Genomic DNA, 14,306 nt, shown 5'->3' with positions numbered 1-14,306 from the left:
TTTCATTGTTTTTGTTAAAATGTTGTTGTGATACAGTGTCCTTTATTTTGTATTTTAACAGGAAAACAGAACATCTAAAATTAGCTTCTGAAAATGGTAAAAGAGAACAAACAAGGCGATCCATTAGTGAGGATGGGTTATTGGCTGACTTGCCTCTTCTCATGGCGGCCCATTAAAAGTGGTAATGTCTGCCTGCAGCAGTGCCTGGGGAAGAAGAAGGAGGCCATGGAAGGCATATTTCACATGCATCAGACACTGGAATTAAATAGACCAATGTTCCCTAAAAAGACTGAAGTACATCTCTTTCTGATGTGTGTCCCGGGCAAAAATTCATTGATCTTAGAATGTCCCTTGGCAATTATAAAATATTAAATCCAAGTCGCACTTTTCGGCTCAGCTTAATTTTTTTTTCCTCGCTTTTCACTGCTTTCCATTTGACCAATTTAGAAAAAAAAGTTAGAAATGGATGGCCGTGAAAAAAACGACACTGATAATAAAGGCTGTGCACACTTTCAGATGTCTTTTGTTATGTTTCTGTATTGTTTGTGCAGAACATCTCACATCATTAAATGAATTGAGGTCCCAGCAAAGCTAGGAGTGTCTGAAACATGTCTTATTACACCATCAGAGCTGTGTTAACCAGGAGCACTAGTGATTGAAGCAGACAAGGGAGTTGACTCCCTGTATATGACATCTTCATTTAGAAGCACAAGGTCTTCTGAGTCGCCGATGCCTATTTCAGCGCTCTGGGGACGACAAATATTTGTCAGCTGCTTTCCATTAGGTCTCTGGCCCTTGTGCTCAACTCCCTGGCCTCTTTATGTCCCTCAGAGATTACAGAGGGGGTCTAACAGTTAATTGCCCAAATCATTAAATTTAACATATATCTCAATAAATATAATCAGCCAGCTGTTTGACAAGGTACACAGTCCATTAAGTCCCATTGCTTGTTTGTCGTTTCCCTAATTAAGATTTAGAATCGATCATTGAGTGTGTAATGTACAGTGTAGCTCGGTTTGCACAGGGAGTTTCTCTGCTCAAATGAAAAGGAATGGCATCCGCTTGCTAAAGCTTTACCATTTAGCACACTGACTGCAATGGGAATTAGACATCCTGTGCTAATTAGGGAGGCCAATTAACTGTGAAATTCAGGCATTTTTGACAAATAATCTCAGCAGAGTTCAGACATCACCATGCACATAGATGTTATGAGCCCTGAATGAAGAAAGGATAAAGGCTTATGGCTCTTTCACTGTTTTTGATGCCTGCTTGTGTTGCTCCTGTTGATTTTGCATTTTCTTTTTTGTGTCAAGTGTCATTCACTCTAACCTACTGTCTCCCAGGTGGGCTTAATATGTTTTACATGCACGTCTTGTAAATTCCACATTTGCTGCTCAATGGCGTATTCTGAGTTTAACAATGTACTTGACTACGACACAGATGATAGATAAATACAAAACAATCTTGTCTGAATAAGAAAAGAGTTGTAATGACCATAGATTGCTGCTACTTTTAATATTGCCAGGGCTGGCTTTGGTTTAGCCTCTAAGAAGAACAAAGATGCTGCGGTTGGGCATGTTTGGCAACATTTGACCACTTCTCGTTTTTCCAAAAAAAAGGAATTGGCATCATCAGAAAGCTTCAGTGTTTCTGTGCTTCTCATTCCCATTTTGATTCACGATCACATGTATATTTTAGATTGCATAAATTATGTATTTGTTGGACTAATGAACGGCCTCCACTGATAGAACTTTGGGGGAGTTGTGAATAGCTGGCTATGGTCCCTATCGTCCGCATCAGCATTTTGATTACATGTCACGGCATTTCTGAGCAATGAGATGTGGTTTGGCTTTAAAAGGCTTTTCTGGCCTTTGGAGAAATTTTTATATACACATACCACAAGGTCCAGAGAGCCACAGAATGCAAACATACCTCCTGGGCTGGCCTCTGTCACTACACATGATGACTTTGTTGTGTGTTTGCGTATACATTTGTATCGAGGTATGTGCAGTTATGCGTGTGTGGTCTTGACTCATTGACAACTATAAAACAGGCCCCTGCTGTCTTTATTACCTGTTCAGCCGGTCCTAACTGCTTTGTTCCTGCAGTACATAGAAACACATTTACCAGTGCTTGCGTTGGCATTTTCTCTTCACTTGGAATCTAATAGAAAGGCGCCATTACACCATGGAAGGCAATGGCTTTGGGTGCACGCTGAAGCTGTTTGGATACCAGGCAGCGCCGGAGGTGTGTTTGCTGGGCGCCGAAGGGTAGCTCCTGCAGCTGCCCGCCTCAGGTGCAGGAAGAATTGAGTACTTTCTTTTACAAGATGTGTAATTATTATGGCAGACAAGAGTGTGGATTTATACCAAGTCAATATGTAGATAAGCACTATACACACATATATACACACAGCTGCTTGGGAAAGGATGCTGTTGTATGTGGTATAATAAAGCAGGTTGCCAAAATGCTGTGCAGGTAGGAAGTAAGCCTTCTGGGCCTGTGGAAGAGCAATCTGATGGGAGGAATGAGGCCTCCAGAAAAGTGCCAACAGAACCATAATGAGGAGCTCCTTAACTGCGTTGAAATTTTGCAAAGCTGCCAACCATTTTTACCCCGTTCGCCTCCCACACATCTGGATTTTTTAAATTAATTGCATATTACTCTATACGATTTGAATTTCGACAAGTGTCACATACCAACCATATTGTTAGTCAAAAGACTTTTTTGCTTAACAAAAAAAACTAGTAGAAGTACAATATAAGTCGGGCATTTTACTGTAACTTTACTGTAAGTTGATTTAACACCATAAATCCCCAGACTGGTAAAGAGATTTGTTTCAGAATAGCTTAGAAAACTTTGGCAGCTTCTCCCCTTCAGCTTTTTGGATAAAAAACAATGACACTGGGGGTCACGAATGTTCACAGAGACACTCTATTTAAGTTTTGGTTCGTCTTTCTGGGCCATCTATATAAAACATGAAACTCCACTCTTTCCCCTGAAGAGCGTGGATTTTAATCAGACCTGCTCTTCAGACAGCCATTTTCCTGCTGCTCATCTTAGCAGGCGCTGCATCAGGTGCACGGGGACCAGTGTCAGCAGCACGGGAACGAGCCTGTGATGGCTAAGTGATGTCAAAAATGGCCCCATTAATGTCAATTTAAGATCAAGGGCCGATTCATAGCGCGAACCTCTGCCATAGATGTGATCTCTAAAACCCTACATCTGCAAATCTACTGTGGCTCCTTGGTGTGTTCCTTTTCTTATAAGTGAAATGTGTCACTGCTCATATGAGGATTTATGTGAAGACTGACAGCTCAGGATACAGCACATGTCTGCCGAGCAGCGGGAACTGTTGTGCTGCTTTTCGTGTCTCATCCTGTGCTTGAGTCAGTGTCTGTTATTGCACATGGGTTCTGTGTTATTCAGTGCCATGCTATTTTGCTAGTGTACCATTTTCCCTAATTAGGCCATTTGCAGGATGCGTTCTTCTTAGTATGGTCATTTATGTTTGATACCATTCTGAACCGATAGGCTTTTGTTAACTGGTTATTCCTATTTGGAACGTTTCGCAAAGACATCAAAGGGTGGACCACAAGCCTCATTTGGCAACTTCTCCCAGCTATCCATCGGCTGCAAAACACCCCGGTGCCTTGATTATTAACTCAGTCACCACCCTCTCATTCAACTTGAATTAAAAATTAAAAACCAGCAGAAATGACAGTGCCACACCATTGAAAGTAAAGTGTGTAAAACCAACAAGGGCTCATTAGCGAGTAGTTCTGAAGACAAGCATTCTGACTAGAGACTCATTACACTTCTCCTATTTTAACTCTAATTGGGTTCATTTTATATATGAAACGCCTTGAATATTTAATGCTGAAAAAGTTCTACTTCTGATACTTTATGTAGCCAAAGATACTTGGCCTGTGTTAATTGTCCAGGTTATCAGGGAGGCTGTTAGCAGTTTCGTAGCCACTTGTGCCTCACTATAGAAAGTGCCAGAGAAGCAAGACATTGAACACATTGCTTGGTGGGTTACTGGTTGGATTATGATCTTCAGACAAATAAAACTGATTTATTAATCACAACAGCAACAAACTCACCATCTGGATCCTTGTTATGTTAGCTGTTCTGCTGGTGTACTACTCTGGTTGTGGACAATATGGCTTTCCTGTCATTTAGCAGATAATAATTGGCAATATGTGAACAAATGTTATTACCCCCAAATCCTAAGCGGGGTTGCCAACTTAAGCTACAAAGCCCCACCTAATAAAGCCTTTGTACTATTTAACAAGTTGTTCAGCTAGCCAGGCTTAGAGCATTTTAATTAAAAAGATTAAAAACGGTGTTATGGTTTCTTCCTCTAGTTGCCTTCACAAAATCTTTTGTTTCTCTCAGGTTGAAAAGAAAGAGAGAGGGGAAACAAAAGCAAGATTGTGTTTCCAGGCAGGAAAGTTTGAAGTTCTTTGTTTGGAAGTAAGGTTCCGGGTGCAGCAGACTGTTTAGCTTGGTGACCCTGTGACTGTCTTCTGAGGAATTGTATGAGCAGCCCTGCAGAATAGTGCTCCGGGGTCGGCTTTCATCTTAGCAGTAACCTGTGGACTCAGGGCGATGGAATTGCAGCTTTGTCAGTACACTACTAATTAGAAAATTCCTGACCTCGAGCAAGATGTTTTAATTATGTGTTGTGTCAACGAGTTTGCAGATTTAATCCACCGTTGATACACACTCAAGTGTGCAAACTGTGTCGCACATTGTAGTAGATCAAGTGGAATGGAGCACTTTTTTTTCTACTTCGTCTTTCTCTTCCTCGTGTAACCTTACGCCTTTCCTGCACCGTGTTATTCAAGAGCCATCACATGCTTAAGTAGCCAAATTAGACGTGGAGTTAATGTGTTAGCTCGTGAAAAAGCTGGTCTGATTCGCTTTGGTTGTGGGAGGCTGAACAATGTGACAGTATTGTGCTGGGTGTGAGCTCTCTGTTGCAGTGAGTCAGTGTGAGGGAAGGCAGGAAAGGGTTAAACAGAAATTGAGCGGGGATGCTGGGGGCAGCAGTGCTGCAGAACATAGCAGTGTTCGTGCGAAGGCAAGTCATTTCCCGAAACACTGCAGACACATGGCCTGCGGCGCTCTAAAACCTTTGGAGACCAAAATGGCTTGCAGGAGTTAGAAGTAATAAGGTGTTTTTTTGCCTTCTTTCTCCTTGACTGAAATTCTGCACGGTTGCTATGCATTGCCATGGAGCTGTGTAGCTGTTTTTATGGTTTATGTGGGTATTAAGATGCTCTGCAACTGGCCATTTTTGAGATTTGTTGTTGTTTAGTTGTGAAGCAAATGGAAGTTGTTTGTTTTGAAAGTAATTCCCTCATCCTTTTTGCCATGATCAGAATGCTAGACCTCACTCCTGTCCCATTGTGTTTTACCCTTTATTCTTTTAGTTTTTCTTTCTACTGTTCACAAAATGACAAATTAAAAATAACATGTTTGTGACAAGAAAAGAAATATATAGCAAATGGGCTTCACTCGCCTCCATTTTTGAAAGCATGGCGACACTGGCTGCCTCTTATTTAGAAACCTCTGATAGGAACAAAGGCCATCTGCGTCAGTGCATGAACATAAAGCTGTGGTATTAGTCCATTCTGACCTCTGTGATTATTGGTGGACTGAACCAAAACCCTTTTCATCCTTTCCCCTGGTTCTGTTAATCTTGGCTGCCTTGTCTGCTTCAAAGGGGAGCTCCGGCATATAATCTGGGTATGTACATCTGTGAATTATTATTCTAATTCTTTATACGTTTATTAGAGCTGAATAAACTCCACATCAAATACATCACTCGGGCAATGTCAGAAAGCCTGGGGCAAATCAGCCGACATCTGTTAACTCTTTCAAAATGGCCTCATCCAGCATGTCTGTGGGCGTAGAAGAGCGAGAAAAGGGAGAGGCGAGAGAGAAAGTCTCTGTTGCTGATTAATGGCGCCCGGAGAAGAGGCGTTTCAGGCCGAGTGTGGAGATGAAGCAGGGCTGCACTCCCACGGCTGGGCTACACACTGTAAACACTGAAGGGACGAGGCAGCGTTCCCCAACTGAAATGCAGCATGGAGGAAAACATGTGGGAAAGCTTTGCATCCTGGCACATAGTCAGTCAACCAGGCAGTCAGTTAGGCAGCCCTTCAGTCAGTAAATGAGTCGGTCGGTCAGTGAGTCAGTCAAGCTCTGAGCCAGTCAGCCCAACAGTCAGGTCTTCAGTTTGTCAATCAGCAAATCTGCGAGGCCTTCAGTCAACCAGCATGCATGATAGTTTGTCAGCACATCAGGTACTCATCATGTGAGGAAGCCCAACAGGAGTAGGACCTGCAAGCCAATTTAAAGGATCTAAACACCTAATGCAAATATAATTGGAGCACTAAATCATGACTTTGTGCTCTTAAGAGTGACCGAAATATGAAAGAGAAAATTTTCATAACTAAATAGCAGCTATCATTAACTTCCACCCAGTTTTTAGCTTTAAAACACTACTTGGTTTAGCTTTTGCTTCGCTTATTTGTCTATGTTATCAGCAGTCTATCATTGTTGTTCTATATATGTCCTCATTGCCTGAGGCTTAGACATAAGAGCTATCTCACCACCAAAGTAAAAGATAAATGTTGTATTATGAACAGCTTCTATTTTTCTTAACCAAGAGTCTAGTATTTGTCTTTTAGCATGACAGCTAAGCAGTGTTTTCTCCCCATGTTGCAGTTTTAGTTAATACAGCGTGATTGTTAGTGTGTTGTCGTCGCACACTGGTACATACAGTACACCCTCTCTCACCACCCAGCCTCTGTCTGCAACTTCTGCCGTGAGGAGTGGAGTGCTGAGACAGCAGGTTGGACTGTGCAGGGCCGAGCAGCTCTGCGTGCCTGGCAAAGTGGGCCATTAACCCACCGCCCTAAGGTGTGACCTGGGCCAAATCCAATATTGGCTTCGGCATCAAGGCACAGGTGCCACTCAGGGTTCAAAGACACAGATCAGCAAGAAACCCACCACCACCGCTACCCTACCCCCTTTCCCTTAAACAGTAAAGGACTGAATGTAAATTGCATACACATACAAGCACCACTACTGTTACTGTTCAACTGGAGAAAATAAGTCAAAAATAAGGGCAAGATTAAGAAAGACAGAGAGTGTAAATAGAAATATGAATTGAAAGTAAGTTTAGCAAAATATGAATTCATTTTAGTTCTGTCAAAGTTAAAGTGAGTTTTGCAGTCCATATATGATCTGATAATCTGAAATTGTGATTTGCTGTCTTTGTCCTTCCTAGTAAAATATTCTTTTTTTCCACGAATCTCTGATTATCATATAAAAGTAGAAAGAAAATTAATGTCCAAACACACCAGCCTTGTCATTTTCATGAAATCTGTCCTCACTCATAATTTTATAATTGCATTGGGACTTAAGAAGATAATAACACTAAATAATACAAGCCTTGTATTTGTTGTTACCTTTGTCATTATCTTGAAATCTGTGTGTTCTGCCAAACTGTCTGCTCAGATGAAACAGTGGGTTTCTCTACTAAACAAACAAATAAAAGATAAATGAAGGAACATGTGGAACAGTTTTAATATGTTCCAGTTCACTCTTAAAATCACAGTGATACCAGCGTGTTGACGTGGCTATGCACCATTCTTGGTTTAAAACGATGTTAGATTCAGGTGGTCTCTAGTCATTGTTTAGGGAAAATCAAATCTCCTCTCCCATATAAATCAGTTAGAGGGGATGAACTGTCAAACTCACGAAGGAAATGGAGTGTAACAAGTTGAAAATTCTGTCTGGTATCAGGCCATATTTATTGTGAATAACTTCTGTAAATCTTACTTCATTCATTTAAAGTATGCATTCATGTTCTATTTATAAATCTAATCTGAAGTTTAGCTTCACAAGAAATTGCTGAAACTATTTTTTGCCTTATTATAGGGTCACAACCCAAGAATGTGCAGGACTTGTCCTGTGCTTCAGTGCCTCTCTCATTATTTTCCACTTAGTGTGTTTTGCTAATTGCAAGATAGATAAAGCACATTTAGACGTGCTTTTTCTGCTTTTTCGTGCATTCGCATATGTGCTGGAAACCACAGGGAATTAAATAGTGTAAAATAATGTGTCTGGACCATTGGCGCGTTGTCATGTATGTCAACACACTGTCGCTGAAGACCAGAGCCAGCAAAAGAGGCCTTATTACAGACGAGCTTTAAAGCCTCTGCTCTCCCCTCCTCAGGTTCTATCCACCGCACTCTCTGTGTTTTTTCTGTCTGTCCCCCGCTCCAAACAAGTCAAATGTCTGAAGAGATGTATCGAAGTATCCCTGCGCATTCTGTACGATGGATATGTCATATGACATAATGCCTCCGAGCGCCCATCACAGATAAAATGACAGATGCTGTTTTTTGCCTCATGGATCTTTCTTGGCCAAGCTGATTTTGAGATTTTCCTTTTTGCTGTACTCCTCTGTCTGTCTTTGTGACTCTGCTCTCGTACTCTTTCCTCTGCTCACGTTTTCTTTTTATCCACCATGACCTTACAAAAGTCTACCATTTTGTTTTTTTTATTGAATTTCAAACACAATTACAGTGTAATTGCTAGACAAGGAGCGAATAGTCATTGATGTCTCACTTCCCTTTCTAACTGACACTCCACCATCTGCTTTGTTTAGCGGTGGTGTTTACCATGCCCATCCCTCTCCTCCCTCCTCTGCAACATTATTTCCTGTGTGTACTGGTGAGAGGCATTGGTCTCCATAGATACTGACAACAACATACCACTGTTTGGGTTGTTGGCATTCCTTATGACGACAGCATATAAAGACAGAGGGGAGAGGAGAGGCTGTTTTGAGTGAATTCCTCTATAAGCGCTGGACTTTCTGCCTGTATTATTTCAATCACTTACGACTGCCCTTGTCCCCAAAGGGAATAAGGCATTCTGGGATCTGCAGTGCACTACCTGTAGACCATGATCTGTCTGTGCTTTCTGCCTCCCTCCACCCCACCATCACCCACTTTAGCCACTGCACCACCCCAGCACTGACTGCCTGCCTGTGGCCAGTGCTGCCCATCCATCTAGATGGATGGATGGCTTTGATTGGTAAAATCTGTGGCCCTGTCATCAACCTTACTTGTGAGTGGCAGTAATTGGCATGGCAGTAGGCAGGCCCATCTTTCACGTGTGGTCAGCTATGATTGACCTGATTAAAGTGGGGTTGCTCCCCAAAGTGAGGGTCTGGTGTGCCCCAGGGTGCTGAGGAGCATGCTGTACCCACTTGCCCCTAGATGTGGTTGAGGTAAGTTGGCAGGAGAAGTGGCCTGGCTAGCCTCAATCATCATACAGCTTCCAAAAAGGGACAAAATGTGTTCTAAGGGTAATTTGAGACAAGGCATCATCATACATTGTACACAAACACAAGCATATGAGGGGGTGGGTACTGGAGGGACTTTGGTTTTGTTCTTGTAAATTCATACCCATCATATGTTTGCAGTTAAGGCCTGTCTGTACTCTGTGTTTACAGAGTGGTGCAATCAATGTAATTATGAGAGGGTGTTCCTGACTGAAATGTCTGTCTTATTTCTCTGTGCCTGGGTGAAAAGTGGGCACTCACTGGATTTGTTTCCCAGTGTTTCTCATTTCCAAATGTAAATGCATCTCTTGATTTGTATCAGCCTCTGTATACACTCCCTGTTTTTTTATCGTTCTCCTTTTTCCTGGATCAAATACAAACAACAAGGTCTCCATTTCAGACTGGAACGTCAGCTAAGATCTATGTCAGCAGAGTTGTTTATTTAGAGGAAAAATCTGTTCATAGTCCAGGCAATGTAAAGAGCCATAAAACATACATGAGCAAAAATGTGGCCTTTGGTGCATGTTGCCAATGTTTTGTTTTGTAAGTTTAAAGAATTTTTTTTTTCGAACATTTGCCTGCACCTGAAGATCTGGACATTATTAGTGTGTCTTTTGATCTCATCCAGCTCTTCAAGACAGATTATTTTTCTTTATTGGAGGTGTATACTTGCTTAGAGGCCACATTCCTTACTATTGATACTGTCAATGTGTTTGCCGTTGAACAAAGATTACTTTATTTTCTGAATGGAAACCACATATTGCTTGACTCTAAACAGTTTTGTGTTTCACTATAGAAACTGTTCCAAAGACTCACAGAAAAGAAAGTGAGGGAAAAACTCTTAGTAAAAGGAACAATAAAAAAAGTCATACTGAGTTTGGGGTTTGTGTTGAGGTCACAGCATGGTGGTGCACTGATAGGAGGTGGTATACAGGGCTTTGCAGACCCATATGTACATGTTGTAACTGTAGCTGCACTGTCACCAAGGGACAGTGTCAAAAATACGTAGAACAACCAGTAAACTGGGCTACTCTAGGTTAAGTTGGGAGTTTAGCTTAGCTGTAAAAAAAAAAAAAAAGCCATACAAAAAGCTTGTTTGCAGTGAGGTGAAACCAAAAATAATGAAAACTGTGTATATTTGAGCTATATGCTATCTTTGATGTCTTTTTTGCAATTTGTCTTCTTTGTGGTGGACTTTACTGTCTGTCCCATTCTGTTCAAGCCAACCTTTCAACCAGTTGGCCATCTGTTAAGCTTTTGGCCTTTTAAATGAAAAAAACAACAACAACCATCCAATGGCAACAGCTACATTACATGCAATGTAGCTGCCGCATTAGTTGAATTCCCACAATCCCTCTCTTTGCATAGCCAAAGTACACAAACAGACACCAATGTGGGATCAAAAATCGATCATTACACACCACGATTTAACTTATCACAATTTGCCATTCAAAAACAAAAGTATTCTCTTCTCTTTTTAGCTGCATGATTCCTACAAAATCACAAATGAGTTGCTAGAAAGTAAAATACGATTGAGTAAATCTGTCGTCAACCTATCAGTTTGCGATTAAATGGGGTCAAGTGGGCAATTGCGTGGTCTCTGTGTGGCCATATGGCAATTAACTGTGATAAATTAATGCAAAATTGCAAACCTCTTTATCTGCTGAATGGCATAGGCACATGGCAAGCTTCTTGTTATATAGAAATATAACAAAAATACAGCCAGCTGGCAACCAGTTGAGTTGAGTCCCCTTTTTGCAAAGAGACACATTGCAGATGAGATGTGCTTATCAGTGCAGACGGAACCAGATTTACTGCAAAATATTTGCAATCTGTTTGCATTTATAAATTAAACGTCAGTTATTTGCAAATCTTTGTCAATCTGTCTGAAAGTAATTGCAGTCTGACTGAGTCGGACTGTAGTAATTCAGAGACAGGCTGCCTACCCCCAGGTGACCCATGCAGTCGCCTCACAATTCAAAGTGGCTGCCCAGAGCTTGAAGGATTTGCATGTGTAATGTCTGGGCAATCAGTTGATCATCCAAACTCTTTGGTGATGAAATGCACACAAAAAAAAAATCAATATTGACCACCAACTTTTCTTAGTTACAAGGGGACCGTTATGTTTCTACTGTAGTGTGACTAAGCCATAATGTCAGCCTGCTACAATGCTCACATTCTAAGATGCAAGTTGCATTTGTTTAAAAAGCATGGATCCACTGTGTCATAAAAGAGACCTTTCAATTTGAGTTTTATTTTAGGGGAAGAAGTCACAAGAAACAAAATCTAGCAAGTTTGCCTCGTCGAGATGTAGCTCTCAACCTCAATATGAAAGCTGAACCATTATGGTATAAAAGTTGATGTTAGCTCTCGATACATGTTTGAAATGCAAAAGTAAAAGGGTTCAAAACGGCAGCAATCCAAATGTAGTAGGAGTGCTGGGAACAGTGTATGGCTGCACAAGGAGATGACCTTGAAGCGCTTTTACTTAAATTGGATGAGGGTTTTACTGTTTTACTGCTGCAGAACTGCAGAACCTGGCTTTTACATGGATAATATAGCACTTGATGAAAAGCATCGACATATCGTATGAGTTATTTCATTTCACCTTTCGACCTCTGCATTGTCTCCAGGTTTCCGGCAGTACGGCAGGCTCCCCAGCCAGCTCATCCGCCCCATCCACCTCATCACGCCAGTATACACGGCAGCGCATCACTCGTGTCAACCTCAGGGACTTAATTTTCTACATGGAGCAGGAGAGAGAGACCGCCCACTCGCTCCTCCTTTACCGTGCCCTGCTCAAGTAGCCTCTGCTCCGCTCAGCGCCCACCTCAACCACCTCCTCCTCCTTCCCAGCCACGTGCCTTCAGATCAGGTCTAATGTTTCAGCTCTGTGTCTCCATATGTATTGTAGTGTGATGTTTGATGTAGCTTTTAATAAGAAGAAAGAAAGTGAGAGAGATATAGACAGAAAAAAAATAAAAAATAAAACTGGTGTTCCGTGTCTTCTCCTTTAGCTTCACAGTGTGTAGTTAGATCATTCAGTTTAAGGGCCCCATCATTTCCTATTGCTGAAGTTGGATTTGCCAGAGGAACGATGTGTTTACGTCATAGGACTTGACCAAGACCTTCTTCCATGTTTGTTTGACATTCTTGGCAGAAGCTTCAGTGAACCACCTTAAAGTAGAAATTTCCTTGGCTAAGAAAATATAATAGCATATTGATACAGCCTACAATATTATCCATGAGTTATTTGTTGAACACAGTTCAATGAATGTAGTCTAGCTGAACCTAATAAGTGGGACTTTACAGATTTCTAGACCAACTCATGATTCTGAAACATCCAGATTCCAAATAACAGCAGTAAATTCAATTTCCTTACTATATGTGTAAATAGTTCTTTTTGAATTATTTTACAGCATGTATATTTTTATCACATGTAAGCTTTGTAAGAAAAGGAATAATCCATGTGTCAATATTATGAAACCTGATGTTTTGTACAACCATGTGCTTTGAAAGAGTCAAATTTAGATGGTATATTCTGTAGAGTGTTGTTACAAAGGAGACGCCTCTTGAGCCTTCTTATAAGGTCATTTAACAAAAAAACACATACGGCACTATGTGACACCAGTTTCAGACTGGTTTCCCTTGTTGAGTGAGTCAGTATTTTTTTAAACACATAATGTGAACATTGTTTTATGACTAGCTGTTTGTAATTTGTCTTATGGTATCATGCCCACAGTAACGGTTTATGAAGGTCAATTTTGCTGTTATTCTGAGTGCATCAGTGGCATGGGAGAATGAAAACAGACATTCCTCTATCATCCACGTTCATAGTTCTTTCTGCACATTACTGATGTTTGGCAAAAACACTTTTTAACTATTTCAAAGCAACCCACACCCTCAATTAATTGAATGGCCAAATTAATCCATGAGATGTTTTAGTGCACAACATTTATATTTGTGTGACATTTGATCCAAAATATAATGTCACAGCAACAAACTAATGGTAAACTGAAGCAAGCGGCTCTGATTTGTTTCTGTTGTTGTCTTTTCTGCAATATCACTGACTGAAGAACACTATTTGACCAGAAAGTCCTTTTTACGTGTCTTGCATTTTCGTCATATTACTTTCATCCCCCCATTCCTTAATGTGTTATGTAATGGCATTCATTATGGGTTTTTGTTGTTGTTTGTTTTCTCTATTTAACTAAACATCTTGGCCTCTATGCAGCTTTTCTTGTCATATTGAAATTTATTTAAATATGGATGACATTTGCAAAAGTCGTGCATTGTAAATTTTGACGGCACTTTTTTGATATCTATTTTACCTGACAACTGAAAGCTGTCATTGTATAATAGCAAAGAAACAGTATTTGCCACTTTCTGTCAAAAGACACTTATTTTTTAACAATTAATATATTTGTTCTGTTCTGCTTTTTTTTTAGATTGGCTTTTATGCTCAACACATTTTCATAAACTTTATCTCTAAAATGCCATGTTTTAAAAACAAGCACAACAGTACTTATTGTAGTGATTTCAGATGATTTTATGAATTATTTCTATGGTTTCCGGTCGTTTCACAGGAGGGCATTTCTACTGCTACTGCTACTACTACTCCTAGAACAACAACAACTACTACTACAGCTTTTTAGCCAAAATATTAGGACAATATTCCTGTGTAAACAGATGGAGGAAATACATTTCAGTGTAAGGATGATTTGTAAATATTGTTTACAAAACTATGTGTTTATTAGAACCACGTTATTTTTGGTAAACTCTTGTATATATCTTGAAAATTTCCTGTTTGTGTGAAAAACAATACTTATGTATTTGTACCTATTTTGTAAAGGAATAAATAAGCTGTTTACTAAACTGAAAAGACGACTTTTTCCAGTTTCATCTTTGTATCATTCTAGCAGCGTATGCATAAGCA

The 14,306-nt window shown here is 40.5% G+C and overlaps 1 protein-coding gene across 2 annotated transcripts in view; it reads left to right on the top strand.

The window, feature by feature from the left end:
* LOC120721608 (transcription initiation factor TFIID subunit 4-like) overlaps positions 1-14,257 on the top strand; it is a 92,279-nt gene extending 78,022 nt beyond the window's left edge. For both annotated transcript variants that reach the window (XM_040012053.1, XM_040012054.1), the window contains one exon: positions 12,004-14,257. In XM_040012053.1, coding sequence (XP_039867987.1) covers positions 12,004-12,177 — 174 coding nt within the window. In that variant the 3' untranslated portion in view covers positions 12,178-14,257. The remainder of the gene's footprint in view (positions 1-12,003) is intronic.
* Positions 14,258-14,306: the final 49 nt, after the last annotated feature.

This window comes from Simochromis diagramma, unplaced genomic scaffold, assembly GCF_900408965.1.
Source record: "Simochromis diagramma unplaced genomic scaffold, fSimDia1.1 OVJJ01000603.1, whole genome shotgun sequence".
Classification (NCBI taxonomy): domain Eukaryota; kingdom Metazoa; phylum Chordata; class Actinopteri; order Cichliformes; family Cichlidae; genus Simochromis; species Simochromis diagramma.
The sequence above is the reverse complement of the archived record's forward strand: the minus strand, read 5'-3'. Positions and strand labels throughout refer to the sequence as shown.